Source organism: Scyliorhinus canicula, chromosome 14 (assembly GCF_902713615.1).
Source record: "Scyliorhinus canicula chromosome 14, sScyCan1.1, whole genome shotgun sequence".
In the NCBI taxonomy this organism is placed as follows: domain Eukaryota; kingdom Metazoa; phylum Chordata; class Chondrichthyes; order Carcharhiniformes; family Scyliorhinidae; genus Scyliorhinus; species Scyliorhinus canicula.
Window position 1 is genome coordinate 39,561,633 of NC_052159.1, and position 12,142 is coordinate 39,573,774.

The window sequence follows — 12,142 nt, forward strand, 5'->3', positions numbered from 1 at the left end:
TGCAAAATCACGTATGTAAAAATAAGAAAATATTAGTTTTATGGTGTTCAGTGGAGGTTAGGATAGTTGAAATACATATGACAAATATGATCAAGCCGGTGTTTCATTAGTTCAGGGTTAAAACTTCCCTGACACAAATAATCATCAGTAGGGTGAAACTAAACTGTCTCACAAAGCAGATGTTTTAATTATGAGATTGCAGAATGACTTATAAACAACAGATGGGTAAATGAAATATGTCCATGAGTTTCAATAACATATTGTGTTCCCTGAAAAACTTGATAACGTGAATTTGGCAGCACTCCAACTTTTACTCCCAGCCATTTGAGTGAAAAATTTAAAAACAAGTTTCGAGATGCGAATGGCATCATTCCAATTTATGCACGCACTATACCCCCCTTTTTGTCTCTGCAAGACAGTCAACCCTTTCAACAAGCTTTTGTGTGTAATCCAGAAGATGTCTTGACACTCCCATGCTGGTTTGCCTGCGAGTTCTGGCCTTTTAAATTCTGATAAAGTAATGAACAGTCCACACAGCTGAAGATGCTTTTTAATTGGAACTTACAAATCTTAAGTTTTGAATTTTCACCCTCTTAACGACCCAGGACCCAAGACCAACCCGGAGTGGGTGCAAACATGGGAAGACAGGGAAATTGAAATGAGTCAATATATCAAAATGCTCGGTAACATGGTCACTTTAGTTTCGCAACAGGTGAACAACGCGGCCGGTGACGGAGAAGAAGGACAGGAGAGTCCGATAAAAGAAGGGGACCTGGTGTGTATCAGAAAACCCGGAAAAATCTCGTGGGCTGAGGGCATTCGCCAACCGGGAGGAACTACCTCCTAGAAGAATACATAGAAGCTGAAATGTGAAACTGGGGGGGGGAAGGGAACAAAAGAAAAACGCGCGGGTTATAAGGGGCAAGGCAAAAATTGTATGTAATGTACACCGCCCCTGGGAAGGACTTGAGACTCCGGCGGGTCGAGCCAAGAGGATTGGGGGGTCCTCACCTACCAGAGACCTCAGGACCCAACCAGGCGGTATAGAACGCTTGGCAAAAAGGGTTTTTTATTTTCTTTTTGCGCGCGTTTCAAAACATAGGGGGCGCGGGAAGTAATTGTTGTCCTCATAAGAGGACAAAGGAGGGATTGTAAGGTATATTTGTGCAGCTGCTTCTAGCTCTGACTAAGGAGGGCGATGGGGGTGGCGGTTTAGATAACATTTAGGTTAGCAACAGTACTGTGAGTGGGCAGCTATGTAACCCGCCCAAGGCCATTGCGCGCGGAACAACCTTTATCAGTGTGTGTAACTTGAGGCTCGGCAGAATGCGCCTTCTCCAGCCATGACTTGATGGCTGTGCGTGTTACAATCCTAAGTAAAAAACTATTTGATTGAAGCCTTACTGTGTCGACTCACTCATTGAACTGAGATTTAGCCTAACAATATTCAATTTGAAAAATGCAGTGAAACTGCTGGTCCAAAGACTGATTTCTCCATGCATTATCTGCTGATGGGCTCACTAATGAGAGGGAGGGGTGAGAGGAGAGGGAGGAGCGTGAGGCGAGGGAGGGGCGAGAGAGCAGTGAGAGGCTTGGAAGGGACAAGAGGCGGGGGGGGGGGTGAGGCACAAGGGGCAAGAGACAAGGGGTGGGGTGAAGGAGGGGTGAGATGAGGGAGGGGCGAGGTGTGGGGGGGCAAGGGATGAAGGTGTATATATGTGTGGGAGCGAGGTGACAGTGCACGTGTGTGTGAGAATGAGGTGAGAGTGCACGTTTGTGACAGTGAAGTGGGAGTGCATGGGTGTGTGAGAGTGAGGTGAGAGTTCATGTGTGTGAGAGCGAGGTGAGAGTACACGTGTGTGAGAGCGAGGTGAGAGTACACGTGTGAGAGCGAGGTGTGAGTGCATGTGTGTTAGAGCAAGGTGAGAGTGCGCAAGTGTGTGAGAGTGAGGTGAGAGTGCACGTGTGTGTGAGAGTGAGGTGAGAGTGCACATGTGTGTGAGGGAGGTGAGAGTGCACATGTGTGTAAGAGCGAGGTGAGAGTGCACATGTGTGTAAGAGCGAGGTGAGAGTCCACATGTGTGTGAGGGAGGTGAGAGTGTGTGTTTTTTATGAGGATGAGTTTGAAATGAGAGTCCAGCTCTCCAAAAGCATTTCTAAAATTAAGCGAATTTGAGCAAAAGAAGAAGCATTTCTCCTCCCATTAAAATGACAAAAAGATAAGGGGGGGGGGACGATTTTCCGCTCAGTGGACCAAGTGCCCGCGCCGTCGTGATCGCCGTTGTGTTTCACGACGGCACGAACAGGGCCCGGGCACGACCTATTCTGGCCCCCACGGCGCTGGAGTGGTTCACGCCAATCCAGCGTCCCTGCGCGGCCAACCCGCGCATGTGCAGTTGGGGCAGCTCAATCCTGCGAATGCGCAGTTGGGCCGCATGCGCGGGGACCTTCTTACGCACGCCGGCCCCAACGCAATATGGCGTGGGTGTTCAGGGTCCGGCCGCGGCGGAATATAGGCCCGGGGGGGGGGGGGGGGAGGCCGGCCCGCCGATCGGTGGGCCCCGATCGCGGGCCAGACTCCTTCGAAGGTTCCCCACCGGTGAAGAAGCCCCCCCCCCGAGCATTCCCACCAGCGGCGACCAGGGGTGGGGGGAGAGAAAGAATACCGCCCAAGATTTAAGTACTTTGTAAAATAAGAAAACATTTAAATTATAATAAATGTGTATGTGTAAGGAAAAAAGGGCGGAATTCTCCGACCCCTGCCGGGTCGGTGAATCAGCGTGGCGCCACACGAATCGCACCACACCGCCCCAACGCAATTCTTCATTGGCGCTGGCGTGGTCGGTGTGGTGCCGATCGGGGTATGCGGCGACTCCCTGGCCTCAGGCCGGCATGGGCCGGCGCATCGATTCTCCGGCCTGGATGGGCTGTCATCAAAAAACCGAGTCCCACCGGCGCCGTTCTAACATCCTCTGAGCCGGCAGGACCTCAGTCTTGAAGAGGCGGACTGTGTGGCGGGGGGGGTTTACGACCTGGGGGGGGGGGGGGCTCCGCAGTGGCCTGGCCCGCGATTGGGTCCCACCGATTGGTGGGCCGGCTCTGTGCCCCCCGACCTCCTTTTGTCCGCACAGGCTCCTGTAGCCCTGCACCATTTGGCACCGGGGCCGCCGCGGGGAAGAAGGCCACTGCGCATGCGTTAGTTGCCGCCATCTCAACTGCGCATGCGCGGACCTCGCGGCACTGAGTTCAGGCCAGGATCAGCAGCTGGGTTCACGTTAGTCGCTCCAGCGCCATCCTAGCCCCCTGTGGGCTGCGGCTTGGGGTCCCGGAACAGGCGCCGACAGCGGAATAAAACACTCCCGTTTTTACTCCGGCGCCGGCATGTAGCCGTCCGTTCTGAGAATCCCGCCCCATATTCTGGGGCAGCACGGTAGCATGGTGGTTAGCATAAATGCTTCACAGCTCCAGGATCCCAGGTTCGATTCCCGGCTGGGTCACTGTCTGTGCGGAGTCTGCACATCCTCCCCGTGTGGGCGTGGGTTTCCTCCGGGTGCTCCGGTTTCCTCCCACAGTCCAAAGATGTGCGGGTTAGGTGGATTGGCCAGGCTAAATTGCCCTTAGTGTCCTAAAAAATAAGGTTAATGGGGGTTGTTGGGTTACTGGTATAGGTATATGTCGGCTTGAGTAGGGTGATCATTGCTCGGCACAACATTGAGGGCCGAGGGGCCTGTTCTGTGCTGTACTGTTCTAATTCTAATTCTAATATTTTTTTATAAATTTATTTTTGTATGTGTATATATTTTGTGCAAAAACTATCAAATTTTCAACATAAAAACTATGGACTCAATTCTCCCCAAAAAGTTCTAAGTTAATTTGTGGCGGGTTTTTCAGGGAGTTTCCCGCTGGCTCTGCCAGCGAGTTCCCTACCACTATTCAATGATACCTAGTCACCTTTTTGGGACCTGGGGAGATTCTCACCAGTTTAGCCCACACTTAGAATTTTTGAGCACTGGGGAGCTCCCACACACATCAACACCACCCAACCCCTCCCAAGTGAGGACAACCCGCAATGGGGTCCCTGGCGGGCCCCCTCTTCAGGCCCGCACAAGCCTCCTTACAACACCTCTTCCCTTCCAGGACCTCCACCCATCACCCCACCAACCTCCCAGAGGCCCCTACTTACCTGCACTGCACTCTCTCACCCTTCAACCCCCCCCCTCCACCCTGATTTTATGGGCATGGCCCCTGTCATCCCTAGTAGTGCCACCCTGGCACTCGGGCACCATTGCAATGCCAGCCTGGCACCCAGTGTTCCTGCTGGCTTGGCAGTGGCACCCGGGCACCTTTCTAGTTCCAGGGTGGCAGTGTCAACGCACTAGCTGGGCAGTGCCAAGGTGCGTGTGTTCCAGTGGGAGAGCCAGGGAGCCACCCTGCACTTACCCTGACCACCCAGGGGTCTCCGATGGCCCTGGTGCCATTCCACCTGGCCCATGTTTGTGTGGACCAGCACTGATTGGAGCCAGGCTGCAGCCTCCCTGGGGCCAAAGAATCGAGAGAGGTCGGTGAATCCCGTGTGAGTAGGGTGTAAGTAGGTTTACGATCTACTTCCGCAAGCGTCATTCAGTCCCACCCATTTGGGGCAGAGCTGCGACTCCGACGTCTCATGGGACTGCGGAGAATCTCGCGAGGTGTGCGGAGCCAGTCGGGAGGCTCGCTGCAGGCCTCTCCCGGCATTCTCCGGCCGCGTTGCCCTCTGTTTCTTTGGTATTCCGTCAGCACACTTGGGAACTCAAATGGGCTCCATGGCCAGAAACGTTTATGAAGCTCTGGTCTAGGCTATGCAGGTGCGTTATCTGGCCATGGAAGATAGATCTTTCAACTAAATGCAATCCTTTCCTCACCTGACAGCCAGTTACATGTGCTGTGATGAATGAATTAACAGAGCTTGGATCTGGGTCCTTCCTGGTTTGTATGGCTAACGAGCCCAATTAACTCAACAAGCCTAAGCAGAATTTAGATGTCAAAATTTCTTATCATGTCAGTGAAAATTAAATAAGATAGAACAGCAGTAAATATCTGTAAAGCACATGTTTATTAAATAGTGCATTACTATTTTTGCATTTCATATCCAGATTAATGTGATTTTCTGGTCAGAAAAAAGTATTGATATTTTTGGAATTTACCTCATGCATGGTTAACAGGTAGTTAAGAATACTTTGAAGTTCATCTTCCTTCACGCCACGATCCTGTTCAAAAGAAAACAGTTGAGCATTTACATTTTAATGACTACACACAGTCCACTATCAGATCACGAAATATTGGATTAATTCTGTCAGAGGCTTTTTTTAAACACTAAACATATTTTGAACATTTTCACTAAATTCTTGATACAATGCACTTGAAGGAAACATGCAATGAATTTTGTTGAATACACAGGAATGATCTTCTATCTGGATCTCAGTAATCTAACAGGAATTACTGAAAAGCAAAACTTTTTAAAAATTTGATAGAAATTTCAGTTCTTACCTTCAAAATTAGTTGCTTCAAAAATAGCAGCATAAAAGCCCGTAATGAAATAATTTCTTTCTGAGATGGACGAGGGCCATCTTGAAAAAAAAGAATATTTTCTGTCATGCATTTTCAAATGTTACTTCAAAACATGCTTTCCAAGTCCAGTTCCAGGACATGCACTCAACCAATTTTATATTAAGCAAATTCCTGAAACATACAAACGGATCCTTAACAACAGATTTTAAAGATTTTCTTTCCAAAGAGTTGAAAAATTCAGGCAACAACTGAAATAACTTGTGTCAGTTTAAGAAAATAGTCTTTCCAGACTCAAAGACCAGGGGCACAGTTTAACCACCACGGTGCACCCGGCGCCGATCTGAGCGTATCAGTGGGAAAGGCCAAAATTGAGATCCGCAGCTCACCAGCCCGCTCCCGAAGGCAAGTTCTGGATCTCGCCAAATATGGCAAGCATATCATTAACCTCAATTTGCATTAATTTTCATCTCATGAGCGAGATTGAAGTCGAATGTAACGGAATCCCGGGAATTAACCAGCTCCCCGGTGAGGAATCATGCAGGCGTCCTTTTTAAAAACGTGAAGCTGGCGTGATGGCTGCTGAGAGGAACTGAGGAGATGAATATTAATTTCCATGTTTGGGCATGCAGCTCAAGGGCATTAGAACTGCTGCCCCAGTGCTCAGGGGTGCGGGAGGGGTGGGGGGAGTAGCAGGTGGCTCGGGGGGGGTTGGGGTTGGGCTTGGTCAGGTAACTGAAGCTTTCCAGATAGGGGGTCCATGCTGGGCTCGGGTTGGGGGGGAGGGGATGAGCTCTTCATCCTTGAGGCCTTCAACCATTTAAATATTGTGGATTCAATAGAGAGGAGTGGACCTGCGCGGGACACTGCTGCAGGGCAGAGTATAAAGGCAGCGCCAGGCTCGGGGCTGAGTGGGGAGGAGCGGACCTGCGCGGGACACTGCTGCAGGGGAGAGCATAAAGGCAGCGCCAGGCTCGGGGCTGAGCGGGGAGGAGCGGACCTGCGCGGGACATGCTGCAGGGGAGTGTATAAAGGCAGCGCCAGGCTCGGGGCTGAGCGGGGAGGAGCAGGCCTGCGCGGGACACTGCTGCAGGGGAGTGTATAAAGGCAGCGCCAGGCTCGGGGCTGAGCAGAGAGGAGTGGACCTGCACGGGACATGCTGCAGGGCAGAGTATAAAGGCAGCGCCAGGCTCGGGGCTGAGCGGGGAGGAGCGGACCTGCGCGGGACACTGCTGCAGGGGAGAGCATAAAGGCAGCGCCAGGCCCGGGGCTGAGCAGTGAGGAGTGGACCTGCGCGGGACACTGCTGCAGGGCAGAGTATAAAGGCAGCGCCAGGCTTGGGGCTGAGCGGAGAGGAGCGGACCTGCGCGGGACACTGCTGCAGGGCAGAGTATAAAGGCAGCGCCAGGCTCGGGGCTGAGCGGGGAGGAGCAGACCTGCGCGGGTCACTGCTGCAGGGCAGAGTATAAAGGCAGCGCCAGGCCTGGGGCTGAGCGGGGAGGAGCGGACCTGCGCGGGACACTGCTGCAGGGCAGAGTATAAAGGCAGCGCCAGGCTCGGGGCTGAGTGGGGAGGAGCGGACCTGCGCGGGACACTGCTGCAGGACAGAGTATAAATGCAGCGCCAGGCTCGGGGCTGAGCAGGGAGGAGCGGACCTGCGCGGGACACTGCTGCAGGGCAGAGTATAAAGGCAGCGCCAGGCTCGGGGCTGAGCAGAGAGGAGCGGACCTGCGCGGGACACTGCTGCAGGGGAGAGTATAAAGGCAGCGCCAGGCTCGGGGCTGAGCGGGGAGGAGCGGACCTGCACGGGACATGCTGCAGGGGAGAGTATAAAGGCAGCGCCAGGCTCGGGGCTGAGCAGAGAGGAGCGGACCTGCGCGGGACACTGCTGCAGGGCAGAGCATAAAGGCAGCGCCAGGCTAGGGGCTGAGCAGTGAGGAGTGGACCTGCGCGGGACACTGCTGCAGGGCAGAGCATAAAGGCAGCGCCAGGCTAGGGGCTGAGCAGTGAGGAGTGGACCTGCGCGGGACACTGCTGCAGGGGAGTGTATAAAGGCAGCGCCAGGCTTGGGGCTGAGCAGAGAGGAGCGGACCTGCGCGGGACATGCTGCAGGGGAGAGTATAAAGGCAGCGCCAGGCCCGGGGCTGAGCGGGGAGGAGCGGACCTGCGCGGGACACTGCTGCAGGGCAGAGCATAAAGGCAGCGCCAGGCTAGGGGCTGAGCAGTGAGGAGTGGACCTGCGCGGGACACTGCTGCAGGGCAGAGCATAAAGGCAGCGCCAGGCTAGGGGCTGAGCAGTGAGGAGTGGACCTGCGCGGGACACTGCTGCAGGGGAGTGTATAAAGGCAGCGCCAGGCTCGGGGCTGAGCAGAGAGGAGCGGACCTGCGCGGGACATGCTGCAGGGGAGAGTATAAAGGCAGCGCCAGGCCCGGGGCTGAGCGGGGAGGAGCGGACCTGCGCGGGACACTGCTGCAGGGCAGAGTATAAATGCAGCGCCAGGCTCGGGGCTGAGCGGGGAGGAGCGGACCTGCGCGGGACACTGCTGCAGGGCAGAGTATAAAGGCAGCGCCAGGCTCGGGGCTGAGCAGAGAGGAGCGGACCTGCGCGGGACACTGCTGCAGGGGAGAGTATAAAGGCAGCGCCAGGCTCGGGGCTGAGCGGGGAGGAGCGGACCTGCACGGGACATGCTGCAGGGGAGAGTATAAAGGCAGCGCCAGGCTTGGGGCTGAGCAGAGAGGAGCGGACCTGCGCGGGACACTGCTGCAGGGCAGAGCATAAAGGCAGCGCCAGGCTAGGGGCTGAGCAGTGAGGAGTGGACCTGCGCGGGACACTGCTGCAGGGCAGAGCATAAAGGCAGCGCCAGGCTCGGGGCTGAGCGGGGAGGAGCGGACCTGCGCAGGCCATGCTGCAGGGGAGTGTATAAAGGCAGCGCCAGGCTTGGGGCTGAGCGGGGATGAGCAAACCTGCGCGGGACATGCTGCAGGGGAGAGTATAAAGGCAGCGCCAGGCTCGGGGCTGAGCGGGGAGGAGCGAACCTGCGCGGTACACTGTGCTGTGGGTAGGACAGCTACTTGTCTGTTTGTTTATTTGAAAATTGAAAACAACCCGGTATTAACGTCACAGGAGACTGTGAGCTGATTAGCTGAAAGGCAGACTGGGCTTAATTTGAATATTTGTGGAGTTACTAGTTTTAATTTGATTTAAATTACTATATTTAAGTTGATTTGAATTATTGTTTTAAATTTGACTTAGATTATTATTTGTAAGTTGATTTAAAATACTATTTTTAAGTTGACTGAAATATCTTTTTTAATTTTACTCAAATAACATTTTTAATTTCAATTAAATAACTATTTAATTTGTTGCCAGATCAAGCAAGATAAATACTCAGAAATGAAGCTAATTAAATAGTATACAGGAGATTGGATATAATCCGACACAAAAACATCTTTCTAAAGTTTAATTTCAAAAGTTTAATTTAAAGGAATATATCATGGCAGGACAGCTCCAAGGCGTGGTCTGCTCTTCTTGCTGCATGTGGCAGGCTGGGGACAGGTCCAGTTCCCAGGGTCAGCATGTGTGCAGGAAGTGTCTCCAGCTACAGCTCCTGGAAGCTCGGGTTTCAGAGCTGGAGCAGCGCTGGATACACTGTGAAGCATCGGTGAGTCGGAGAGCATCGTGGATAGCACGTATGAAGAGGTGGCCAGACTGCAGGCTCAGACTCTACAGGCAGGAAGGGAATGGGTGACCATCAGACAGAGCAAGAGAACGAGGCAGGTGGTGCAGGAATCCCCTGTGGCCATTCCTCTGCAGAGCAGATATACCGCTTTGGATACTGTTGAGGGGAATGGCCTCTCAGGGAAAAACAGCGACAGCCAAACTCGTGGCACCATGGTTGGTTCTGCTGCAAAGGGGAGGGGTGATAAGTGTGACAGTGCAATGGTTATAGGGGATTCAATTGTAAGGGGAATTGATGTCTCAGAGCGGGTACAGGACATTCTGGAGCAGGAGGGTGAACAGCCAGTGGTTGTGGTACACATCGGTACAACGACATAGGTAAAAAAAGGAATGAGACCCTAAAAGCAGAATGCAGGGAGCGAGGAAGAAAAATAAGAAATCGGAGGGCAGCACGGTGGCACAGTGGTTAGCATTACTGCCGACAGCACTGAGGACATGGGTTTGAATCCCGGCCCTGGGTCACCGTCCGTGTGGAGTTTGCATGTTCTCCCTGTGACTGCATGGGTTTCACCCCCACAAGCCAAATGGGGCTGTACTCATTGGAATTTGGAAGGATGCGGGGGGATCTTATAGAAACATATAAAGTTATGAAGGGAATTGATAGTTGTTTCCACTGGCGGGTGAAAGCAGAACTAAGGGGCATAGCCCCAAAATAAGGGGAAGTAGATTCAAGACTGAGCTTAGGAGGAACTTCTTCACCCAAAGGGTTGTGAATCTATGGAATTCCTTGCCCAGTGAAGCAGTTGAGGCTCCTTCAGTAAATGTTTTTAAGATAAAGATAGATAGTTTTTTGAAGAATAAAGGGATTAAGGGTTATGGTGCTCGGGCCGGAAAGTGGAGCTGAGTCCACGAAAAATCAGCCATGATCTCATTGAATGGCGGAGTAGGCTCGAGGGGCCAGATGGCCTACTCCTGCTCCTAGTTCTTATACCTATAACAGGGGCAACTACAGCTGCTGCCTGTCTGTCCTACCAAACACTTCCAGGTCATATGCTGACAGCCATTTTAACTCGCTTTAACTGTGAGCAGCCTCTAGCTTTACAACTGAAGCCTCTTGCTAATAAGGAATTGGCATTGTTAGTTGTGAGAACACTTCACAGCTGCAGGTTATGTTTGCTGCTGCTTGTGGCTGCAAATGCCTGGAGCCTGCTGCTGCCGTTTCTTCCCTTTCCGTAGCTAGATAGAAGGTCAATATTTTTGAAGTTACCTGGAACCTGGAACACCGGGCTCCAGTGAACATGTGAGTCCAGAAGGGAATCAGGTTTGAAGCAAGAAGATGCTGCGGGATCTAGGGCGTGACTTTGATCCAAATGAGCAACATGCTGCAGACATTGGAAGAAATGCTTTCGCAGATTGCTGATGCTTTTTCTGCTGATGGGTGACTGCTGTATGTAACTAGCACGTCACCATGGGTCAAATGCGCTGGACGTCAAGGAGGTTCAACTGCACCTTGAGCGCCAGTGGAAGATGTGAATGCAAGGATTTGGTTGGGATGAGTTTGGGCCGTCTGGGAGGGCTGCACAGCTGTGGCTCAAAGACAGAGAATGGCACTGATACGTGGAACAATCAACAAGTAACACATTGATAGACAGATCGTTTCTATGACAAAATTCTGGATATGATAAAACATTCTGAAGCTTGACCTCCATTTCTGTTGAGGAACTTGCGAGGGGTGATTTTGTGTGTGTTTTTTTGTGACAGTGAGGTGATATAGATTTGTATTGGTACCAATATGGATCGATGATGTTTCCTTATTGTTCACTGGTTAGTGTGGCATGTAGAATGTGAAGTAGTTGATTTTCAAATCTTTGTTAATGTTGACCGTTTTTGCCAATAAAATATTCTCAAGTGGTGCTGCAGGTAGTGTTTGCTGCTTGATGCTGCAAATGCCTGGAGGCAGCTGCTGCTGTTTACTTATTTTTGTGCAGACTTGAGTAAGGAAAGGGAGGATGGTAAGATTACCTGCAGACAGAGTCGCAGAAAGGGTAGGGGAACTCCTTCGCTCTTCTAGCGTACTCTGGGTCAGCGTGATTTTCCACTGCCGACAAGTCTACTGCTGGGAGCTGCAACTGCCTGGAGGCTGTATCTTTGTTTGCTGCCACCTCTGTTTTTGTGGCCTTGAGTAAGGAAAGGGAGGATGGTAAGATGGACTGCAGCCAAATCTGGAGAAGGGAAAGGGGAGCTCTTTCTCTCTTCTGGCATGCTGTGTGTCAGTGCAATTGTCCCTTGCTGAGTCTACTGCTGGGAGCTGCAGAAGGAAGAGTGAGAGGTGAATTGATCCGACTGATCAACTAGATGAATGTGTTGAAGAAATGCTTTTGCAGATTACCGCTGATTTAATTGTAAATGTCGTGGTGCTGCATGTCAGCTAGTACGTCGTCATGAGTCAAACACGCTGGAAGTTGAGGCTGTTTTACTGCACCTTGAACACCAGTGGAACAAGTGGATACCGAGCTTTGGTTCCGATGGCCTGTGCAACGGACGCTCATGGACAGAAAATGATACGTAAATTGATCGAACGGCTTAGCCCCTACGAGGTATGATACAGTGTGTTTGGTTTTTCTTTGTACAAATGAACTGATGTAGTTTTGTGTTTGTCCTGATTTTCTGTAGCGAAAAGGTACTTGGGTGTGTATGGCCTTTTCGATGTTGATTAATGGTTGTTGTGACAAATGGACTATTAGGTCGTTGTCTTTCATCTTTTTGTATAAAGGGACTGTTGACTATTCAATAAACAAAATATTCTCAAGTGACTTTTCGTGGGTACAGGTGCCATGTCTCAGACAATGATTAATGCATCACATTTCAATTAAACTTTAAAGCCTGAACAGTTTACCTCAACTCCAGAACCATCAGCAC

At 51.7% G+C, this 12,142-nt stretch overlaps 1 protein-coding gene across 8 annotated transcripts in view; it reads right to left on the reverse strand.

Annotated features, from left to right (window-relative positions):
• nbeaa (neurobeachin a) overlaps positions 1 to 12,142 on the reverse strand; it is a 1,044,979-nt gene that overhangs the window by 749,779 nt on the left and 283,058 nt on the right. For all 8 annotated transcript variants that reach the window (XM_038817846.1, XM_038817850.1, XM_038817848.1 and 5 more), the window contains exons 14-15: positions 5,527 to 5,606; positions 5,184 to 5,246 (exon numbers count right to left, since the gene is read on the reverse strand). In XM_038817846.1, the coding sequence (XP_038673774.1) occupies positions 5,184 to 5,246; positions 5,527 to 5,606 (143 nt within the window). The remainder of the gene's footprint in view (positions 1 to 5,183; positions 5,247 to 5,526; positions 5,607 to 12,142) is intronic.